This window comes from Penaeus monodon, chromosome 9 (genome assembly GCF_015228065.2).
Source record: "Penaeus monodon isolate SGIC_2016 chromosome 9, NSTDA_Pmon_1, whole genome shotgun sequence".
Taxonomy (NCBI): Eukaryota; Metazoa; Arthropoda; class Malacostraca; order Decapoda; family Penaeidae; genus Penaeus; species Penaeus monodon.
The window spans coordinates 25,337,340-25,347,339 of NC_051394.1; the positions used below are offsets into that span (position 1 = coordinate 25,337,340).

Here is a 10,000-nt window from a genome sequence, read left to right on the forward strand (position 1 = left end):
ATAATAAATAATAATAATAATAACAAAAAAAAATAATAATTAATAACAACAATAATGACAAAAAAAAAAATAAAAATATTTATAATAATAATAGTATCTATAATAATGATCATGATGATGGTGATGATCATAAAAAGTAGAAATGATAACATTAGCATTAATAACATAATTGACGATGGTGATGGTAGTTATGATAAAGTAATATTAACGATGGTAATGATATTGATGATGATGATGATGATGATGATGATGATGATGATGATGATGATGATGATGATGATGATGATGATGATGATGATGATGATGATGATGATGATGATGATGATAATAATGATGATAATAATGATGATAATAATAATAACATCAACATCAAAAACAACAACAATAATAATAATAAAATATATAATAATAATAATAATAATAATAATAATAATAATAATAATAATGATAATGGTGAAGATGACGATAATAAAAATAAAAAAAAAAAAAAAAAAATAATATGACCATTCGAGATATACATTGATGATAATAATGATAAATATGATAATAATACTCCATAACATACAGATAAAAGTTTTCTAGGTATGCAAAACAGCAGTTAATAATAAAAAAGAAAACAAAAAGAGCCAGTAGAATAACAGTGACACTAGAACCACCTCACAGTTCACGGCATTTGCATTACATCTTATATAAAAAAGTAAAATGGAGATACAAACATAAAACAGGCAGATCGGTCACTGACGAAAGCGAAAAGACGGAGAGAATGGATCAAGCGAAAGGAAGAGCAGAGTAGAAGAAGACGAAGGCGGTGGGGGGAGGGGAGGGGCGGGGGTGGGGGTGATATTCCCTGTCAGCGTGATTTTCTATTCTCTGCGAGACCTGTTCCTACATACATGACAAAAAAGGAAATTATTTGTCACTTCTATCGACTACGTTGATAGAGAGATAGAGAAAATAATAATAATAATAATAATGATAATAAAGAATGAAAGAAAAATAATACGATAACAACTTTCATAGCAGACGATGTACACGTTAAGTGGTTGAGATTAGTAAAAAATAAAATATTAATTGGGTGCCACATATACAGTATTTACACGACGTTCATCATTATGTGGGCGGAAATATAAAATGAACAAACAAACAAAAAATAATATATACATCATTGAGCACTTTCTCACATGGGAATGTGGGCGTCTTTGTGAAACGGGAAGAATCAGGGAAGTTCAAGGCAGACACGGATAAAGAGATAGAGAAGCAAGCGTAGAAGGAGACAGAGAGAGAAGAGATAGAGAGAGAGAGAAAGAGAGAGAGAGAGAGAGAGAGAGAGAGAGAGAGAGAGAGAGAGAGAGAGAGAGAGAGAGAGAGAGAGAGAGAGAGAGAGAGAGAGAGAGAGAGAGAGAGAGAGGGAGGGAGAGAGAGAGAGAGAGAGAGAGAGAGAGAGAGAGCTTAAAGCTCAGACTAAAGAACTGAATGAAACTAAAAACAGATCACAAGAACTATGAACAAAAGGAAACAGTAACAATAAAATCAGGGACACCAGAACATCAGAGGGAGAGAAAGGGTAAACGAAGCCGAAGTCAAGAGAAGCGAACGCAAACAAGACCAAGGGTTCGGAGAACTGGAAACGTTGTGTGATAATACTGTGAATACTTTCCATGAAGAAAACGTAGACGGGAAATGAACAAGCCAGAGAGCAAACGACACTGGTTCTAAAAGCATGTAGCACCAAGGATCAAAATGCGGTATCTTGAATATCAAATACTCATTCATTACATTTCCGATGATGTAGTTATGATAAAAAAAGAAAGAAAGAAAAAAATACGACATAGATAAGTAACGAGGTATATCAATAAACTTATAAAAATACCTAACAATATTGGCACATACAAATATCATAATTATAATATATATATACACACTTTGAAGTCTATAATTGCTCCCTTTCAGGTATAAAAACGTCTTAACTTTTTTTCTTGTAATTTACGAACATCATAATGTTCTCACAATCATGTTCACCAGTGAATATCAAAGAAAACAGTCACTCTTTCGGCGACACACTTGCATTTCCTGTCTTTGTTTATACGTCATCGCCTTTACATGTATTTTCCTTTCTGAAAACACCGCCACTTGTGTGCATTCGCCTCCTGCGTCTCCGCCACGAGCGAAAATGTCTTCACCTTAAAGTTTTCTCTTTCCTTTGTCTGGATTGGGTTGTAGTCGAGTTTTCAGTCTCAGTTATCTTCTACCACTTTCGTTCTCTTTCGTTTGTATGGGGACGCGTGGAAGAACAAATGAATCCTTTCTTATGAAAGTTTAGACAAAAAAGCAAAGAAAAGAAAAGAAGAAAAAAAAAAACGGGTAAACAAACATCTCTTTTCCCCCTTTAAGAAACAAGGCATTTTTCCATATCTGCTTCTCTAGCCCTCATTTCTTCTTCTATCTTTGAAACCTCTCTCTCTCTTGACTTCCTTTCTCCTCCTCTCGCCATCAGCCTCCTTTCCTTGCTTCCTCCCGGGCCGCCGCCTAGATGTTGACCCCGGGCTGCGCCGAGGGCTTCAGCTCCATGTACTGGAAGGGCACGTGCACGGAGTGGCCCTGGTGCTCGACCAGCAGGTGGCCGCGCCGGGGGGACGCGCCCACGACCAGCACGGACTCGCCCTTCAGGAGCACCGTCTCCGCGCCGCCGCCGTCCTCTGGCGAGGCAAGGCCGCGGTCAGTAATCTTAATAGTAGCGATAATGATAACAGTAATACTGATGATGATGATGATGATGATGATGATAATATTAATTATAGAACAGTAATAATAACAATAGCAATATCATACTTAAGTCATGCATATATGAAAAAGATAAAATACTGGCAACATAATTTACCTGGGAAATTCATTTTCATGACACGCGTCTGTGGGTAACCCATCTTATGATTTCCTGTTATCGTGTACGAGCGGCTCGGCGGCACAGGCGGCGGCCGTTCCTGGTGGAGGGCAGAAAAAAACCGTAAGAAATGACTAAAGAAGGATTAGAAATATGTGAAAAGAATGGAAGGGGGTCGGTGGCTAAAACATTCAGTATACTGACTTCTACGAGAGGAGAAGGACAACGAAGAGGGAAAGGGAGAAATCAAGAGGAGGCGGAGATAAGCAAGGCTGAGATGGGCATGAGTCCGCAGCCGCCTTCCTCACCAGGTCGAGGCCGAAGAGCGAGCAGGTCTGCTGGATGGTCTTCTGGTCGCAGCGGTCCATGACGTCAGGCGGCGGCGTGCCGGCGATGGGCTGCGGTCTCGGGCGGACGGTGCGCGAGCGCGCGCGCAGCTCCAGGTTGCGCTTGAGCGTGGGCCAGCGGCGCCGGAAGTGCCATCCGCGCCACACGGCCTGGATCAGCGTGGCGGCGCGGTGCCGAGTCTCGATACGCAGCATCTCCAGCTGCTGCCGGGCGCCCTCGCTGAGAAGCAAATACAGTGATAAATGAACAACGATACAAAGATATGAATAAGAGCAATGAACAAAAGTAGCAACACCAGAACCCGCAGAAGCGCCCGTGCGCCGGCGCCCACCTGAGGAAGATATGCCTCTTGCCGAGCGCCCACTGGATGGCCACGGTCGACGACTTGCTCACGTCCTCGAGCGACCGCACGAAGTACTCCAGCACCAGCTTGCAGTCGTCCACCGTCTTGTCCTCGACGCGACGCAGCTTCTTGAACGGCGCCAGCAGTCGGTAGCGCATGTTGAACGTCTTGAAGCGCATGCGGTGCGGGTAGCCGCCCGCCATCAGGTTCACCGTCTCCAGCACCTGCGGGAGGAGGCTCAGTGAGCGGAGACGGAGGAGGAGCAGTAGTCGTAGCAGGAATTGAGTAAGAAGTATTAAAGTTCGCAAGGAAGAAACAAGAAAATCTCGAATCAGCAAGGAAACATTAAATAAGAAAATATAAAAAGAAGAAATAGTGATAAAAGCGAAGACACATCTCATGCTCGGAGGTCCCTGTAAGCCCGGAGACTGTACCTGCAGAGCGCGGATCTGCTTGATGACGGTCGCCCGGTCAAACATGGCGGGCTTTTCGGAGGCGTTGGAGCGCAGGCAGCGCACGAAGTGGGGCTTCGCGTGCACCAGCGTCCTCAGGAGGTTGTCGAGGCGCGTGTGGAAGTCCTGCGTGAGCGTCGACACCGGTTCGTCGCCGTTTTGGCTGCGGGAGAGGCGCGAGGCATTGGAAAGTGGATCCTGTTTAGGATTGGTATTGGTCATGGTAATGATGTTGGAACAATAACTCGTGTTTGTTCTTCTTATTGAAGGTTATCATTATCTTCATGATCATTGTCAGTTTAACGATTGACAATAACATCATTTTCTTTATTGTTGTCATTATTATCAATAGCAATAATATTACTATCATTGGTATTATGGCTGTTATTTCATCACAGTGTGTACAGATATCTATCTATCTACACAGATGTGAGAAAAAAATCTCAATTCATGGCTAAACATTTTCCTGTCCCTTACATTCTTTTCCCCGCTTCCTTTTCCTCCTCCCTCTTTTTCTTGCCAACATACCTCCCTCAGTTATTCTATATTCTTCCCCCTTTTTCATTTCAACTCTGCCTTTCTTCAGTTTGCCTCTCTTCCCTTTCTCTTTTTCCTCCATTCTCTCTCTCCTCCCTTGCACTTTCCCCTCCCTCCTGCTCCCTCTTTCCTTCCACTTCCGCTCCCTTTGTTGTCTCCCTGCTGCTTCTCTTCTTTCCTCTCTCTCTGTCCACCCTCTCTTTCCTTCACTCTTCTTCTTCCTGCATTTCTTAACACTCTCAATGTTCCTCTCCCCCCTCTCTCCCTCATGGCACAAACCTCCTTCCCTCCTCCAACTCCCCTCACACTTTTCCCTACCTACCTCCCCTCCCTCCATCGCTTTCCCTTCCTCATTTTTCCTTTCTTCCTCCTTCACTCCTCCCTACCAACCTCCTTCGCCCTCCCGTCGACTTACAGATCCGTGTGAGAGGTGGGGCTGATCCTGAAGGAGACGCCCCTGGGGACGGGGTCCTGCGAAAACAGTGCCTTCAGTTCCGAGCCGAACAGGTGTGTCGCGAAGCCGAAGTTGCAAGACTGCTTGTGGAAGACGCACACCAGGTCGTCACTTATGATGTCCTTGTTGGTGTCTGGTGGGAAAATTCACTTGTTAATTCATATATTTATTTACTCAGCAAAATCATCGACAAAATCCGTCAGTTAATATATAATTGTAAAATAAATCATATGAAGTCTCACATGAACTTCCGACTATTCTCGAATTTTAGACTCATCCGACTCGTTTGTGATTCCACCCAATATGAATCTTACACGAGACCGTCCTCGAACCACCTCCTCTGATTCAATGACTCATTCATTCTCTTCCTCCCTCAGTCGCTTCCTCTTTTACCCACTCACACACTGACTCACTCACCCAAGAAATCCGAAGCGTCGTAGATGACTCTGTTAGCGAAGTGATGGATCCCGAAGGACCGGATGTGGTTCGCTTTGGGCTCGAAGAGTCTGAGGTTGCCCTTGTGCTGCACCTTCACCTTCTGGATGTAGCTCTCCGGCGTCCCCCGCACGGAGCACTCCACGTCGAGCATGCTGAGTAGGCCGGTGCGCTGAGGGGGAGGAGGTTGAGGTAAAAAGAATGTATTCGAAATAATAAACGTGAAAGAAGAAAGAAAATAGGCTTCTGTACACAAACAAACAAAATACAGAATTCGATTTACAAAATCAAAATAAACAAACATTTAACGCCAACTATATGCAGAAAGGTAACCTTAATAGAGTGGAAAGTGCCTTACCAGCGAGGAAATAAGATCGATGCAAGGCACGTTGTCAACATAGTCGACCTCCACCTCGCACGTTATGCCTTCCTCTCGACACGACTCGATCGACGACTTGAAGATGTGTGTGTTGTAGAAATGCTGCATCGTCTCCGCGCACAGGTTGATGCAAAGGTGCTCCAGGTGGGACGGCTGCGGCAGGGGGCATAAAGCGACGTTATGATAGCTCTGCGGCTGTTTGTCCTCTCCCTCATCTTCTCCCCTTCTCCCTCCCTCCCTCCCTCCCTCCCATCCCGTTCTCCCTGCCCCAGCCTCCCCATTCCCTTCCCACCCCTCTCCTTCCTTCCCCTCCCCAGCCACTCACCTTCGGGTCCTCGAAGCCAAACATGTCCAGGATCCCGATGAATCCGTCCGTGGCGTGCTTCACGGCGTTGTTGAGGACGCTCATGGACTTGGACGCCTTGGAGCCCGCGGTGCCGACGGTGGACGCGTGCTGCGACGCCACCTCGGCCTGGTGGTGGACGCTCTCGTTGCTGGAGAGACGGCGGGGGCTTTCTTAGTCTCTTGGCCAGGTTTGCGTTTCAAATATATATATATATATATATATATATATATATATATATATATATATATGTATGTATCTATATATATGTATATATGTATATACATATATACATGTATGTATTAACTGTGTGTGTGTGTGTGTGTGTGTGTGTGTGTGTGTGTGTGTGTGTGTGTGTGTGTGTGTGTGTGTGTGTGTGTGTGTGTGTGTGTGTGTTTCATATTCAGTACATATACTCGTCAAACTTGCTTAAATAATTAACAAGTTTTAATAGTCCATCTATTTTACTGTTGATAACGAAAGCAGATGCCCCGCCTTCCCGCGCCACCCCTGGGCGCTTACCTGTCGGAGGAGAGGGTGCCCGAGGTGGAGCCGAGGCGCTTGAGGGAGTTGGCTCTCCTGACGATGGTGGCGACGGTGCGGCAGTAGAGCGCCTTGGCCAGGGCGTCGCGGGTCATGTTGGACTGCGGGGGGCGGGGGGGGTTAGCTATTGGTTTGTTTTTATGTTAAGGGAAGACCTAATCAGTTTTGATACTTCTCTCCCTGTAAATGCTTATCAAATTCAACATATATGGAATTCTTTCTAGCTTTACTTATTTTGTAATGTTTTTTATTAACTGTATCGCTCCCTCTATGTATTATCATCACCCTCCCTTAATTCATCTCTCCTTCTGCCCATGATCACTCACCATATTCGCGTCGCACATGGACTTCACCAGCTGCCCCCTCACGTTGTGCGTCCGCGTGGTGAGGCCGCGGTACAGGGAGGCGGACGACACGCCGAGGAGCGCCGAAACACTCTGTATGGGGCAGAAAATGTCGTCAAGGTTATAAATGGAAACTGACACTCGTTAACTCACTTTCTCTTTATTTCTGTCCGCGGCTATGTGCCCAATAAAAAATATACTACTTTAGTGAAATGGTTTTGTTTAACGATGTTATTTTCTAACCCAACCACAGAAAGACTTTCATTCACATACGCTTTTCTTATTCCATCTGTCCATTTGATCTACGCTCTTTCGCTTCTTTCCCTCCTTCCCATCTAGCTCTTTCCCTCTTTAGAGAAAGATCCTTTTTTTCTTTCCCTTCCTTCTCTCTTCCACTCCCCCCTTCCCGAATCCACCCTCCTAAGCCCCCTCCCACCCCCACCTCCCGCCCACCTCCCCTCCTTACCTTGAGCTCGTGACTTCCTCCTTGGATGTCGACCTCGAGCCCCTGGCCCTCGATGAAGGTGACGTTCCCGAGGAGCAGGACGGCGGCCAGGACTCGCACCACGTCCAGGAAGGGGATGCCCAGGACGCCCAGACACGCCTTCCACGACTCGAACCTGAAGGAGGGAACGGTGAGGAGGGTCTGGCGCGCTGCTGCGACTTCTGCTACGGTGCGGTGATGATGACTAGCAGTAGAACTTTATCAAGCTGTTAATTACTACCATCAGTAACATCATCATCCTCTAAATCACCTTTATTAGCGTCATTATTACTGTTTTTGTTCTTATTATCATTATAATTACTATTATTATTATTATCATTATCATCATTATTATTGTTATTATTATTATAATCATTATTATTATTATTATCATTATCATCATTATTATTATAATCATTATTATTATTATTATTATTATTATTATTATTGTTATCATTATTATCATCATCATCATCACTATTATCATTATCATTATCATTATTATCATCATTAGTATTATTACTAATGTTTCATTATTATAATTATCATTACTATTATTATCATTATCATACATCATTACTATTTTTATTATCATTATTACTGGTGTTGCTGTTGTTATTATTACTATTATGACTATTAATACATTATTATCATTACTGTTATCATTATTATCATTTTTATTATTATCACAATCATCATTTTATTACCATCAATATTGTCATCATTATCATTATAATCATCATCACTCCCATTTCGATCATCAGTGACACGTTCATCGTTACCATTATCTTTACCATTTTTATTGTTCTCGATGTGATTGTCTTTGAAATTCAGTTTATTCTTCTGTTCCTTAATCAACGAACAAGTTTTTACATACACATTTCAACCGATTTATTTCGATTTGTTGATTAATCCCTTATTACAGTTTTCTTATCGACATTTCTGCACCTTTATTTATATTCTTATTTAATCCAGTTATTTGAATATGAAAATGTATTTTTATTTCCCTCTACTATTATTATGATAAAAAGGAAAGATAGGAAGAAAACACACACACAGATATAGGCCTACTGTGTAAATAACAAATTAGAATTTCTCCGTGGAAGAAGGAGAGACGAATTTATATCTTCAGGAACATCTCGGAAACACCTCCATAGGCCTAACACCCCCTCCCCCCCCTTAATCTTCTCACTCCACCTTCATTCCCTCATCTACGTCTACATCTACGTCGCAGGTACTATAATAAACCAACCTCACCCCCTCCGCCTGCCCCCCCCCCTTCCGATCATCCCCCTATCTCCCTCTCCGCACCTCACTCTCTCCCTCTCTCTCTTTTTTTTACTCTCTCTCTTTATTTTTTTTTTCTCTCTCTCTCCCTCTTTTTCACTCTCTCCCTCTTTTTTTCTCCCTCTCCCTCTTTCTCTCCTCTTCTTTCTCTCTCTCTCTCCCTCTCTCTCTCTCTCTCCCTCTCTCTCTCTCTCTCTCTCTCTCTCTCTCTCTCTCTCTCTCTCTCTCTCTCTCTCTCTCTCTTTTTTTCTTGCTCTCCCTCTTTCTGTCGCTCTCTCCCTCTTTCTCTCTCTCTCCCTTTTTCTCTCCTCCCCCTCCCCCCTCTCTCTCTCTCTCTCCTCTCTCTCTCTCTCTCTCTCTCTCTCTCTCTTTCTTTCTCTCCATGTCTGTCTATCTATTTCTATATCTATCTATTTATCTATCTATCTATCAATCGACTGATCAGTCTACTTCTGCCTCTCTCCCCAACAGCCCCTATATATTCCCCCTGTTATTCAGGTATTTTGCGGCCATAAATCTTATCAGCTAAGATCACCCTCACATCACCCCTACCTGTCTATATAACCCTACATACCCACATAATTACTACATGCCCCAAGTGAGACTGGGCATGTGGCTTTGCTTGTCTCACTTTCTCATGCCTATTAACCTCTCGGATGATATTTTGTCACTTCCCTTTTCTTCTCTTCATCCATTTTCGCTTTTCCCCTCTTTTGTCTGTCTGATTATCTATTCACTTCGCTCATCTCCCTTCCTTCTCTCTGCCCCCCCCCTCCCGATCTTCTGTGTGTCTGTGTGTCTGTCTGTGTCTGTCTCCCTTCTTTCCTTCCCTCCCCCTCCACCATCTCAGACATCCCATCCCCTCCCTTCTCCCCCCCCCCCCACTCTTTATTTAACTCCCTTTATGACTTCTACAACCCATCACTTTGACCCGCCTATGACCCTTCAAAATCTCCCTCTCCCCGTATACACCCCTTCCCCTTAACCCCCCTTCCTCCTCCCCTCCGTCGCCCCCTCCCTCTATAACCCCTCGCCCCCTCTGACCCCCTTTGACCTCTGACCTGCGAGCATCCTCAGCCTCGTCTTGCCTCACGTCCCCCTCGCTCAGATACCGGAGAGTCCTCACGCTGTGGCCGTCGAGGTGTAACTTGGCTGAAAAAATAAGAAAGATAA

General features: G+C 44.0%; 1 protein-coding gene across 1 annotated transcript in view; it reads right to left on the reverse strand.

Annotated features, from left to right (window-relative positions):
• Nucleotides 1-1,368: 1,368 nt before the first annotated feature.
• LOC119577069 (unconventional myosin-IXb-like) overlaps nt 1,369-10,000 on the reverse strand; it is a gene marked incomplete at its 5' end in the record, with an annotated part of 9,671 nt that continues 1,039 nt past the window's right edge. The window contains 13 exon segments of the mRNA XM_037924745.1: nt 1,369-2,696; nt 2,879-2,978; nt 3,187-3,445; nt 3,558-3,793; nt 4,004-4,184; nt 4,974-5,145; nt 5,430-5,619; nt 5,806-5,979; nt 6,152-6,320; nt 6,692-6,813; nt 7,039-7,149; nt 7,523-7,676; nt 9,889-9,979. Of these exon segments, the coding sequence (XP_037780673.1) occupies nt 2,527-2,696; nt 2,879-2,978; nt 3,187-3,445; nt 3,558-3,793; nt 4,004-4,184; nt 4,974-5,145; nt 5,430-5,619; nt 5,806-5,979; nt 6,152-6,320; nt 6,692-6,813; nt 7,039-7,149; nt 7,523-7,676; nt 9,889-9,979 (2,129 nt within the window).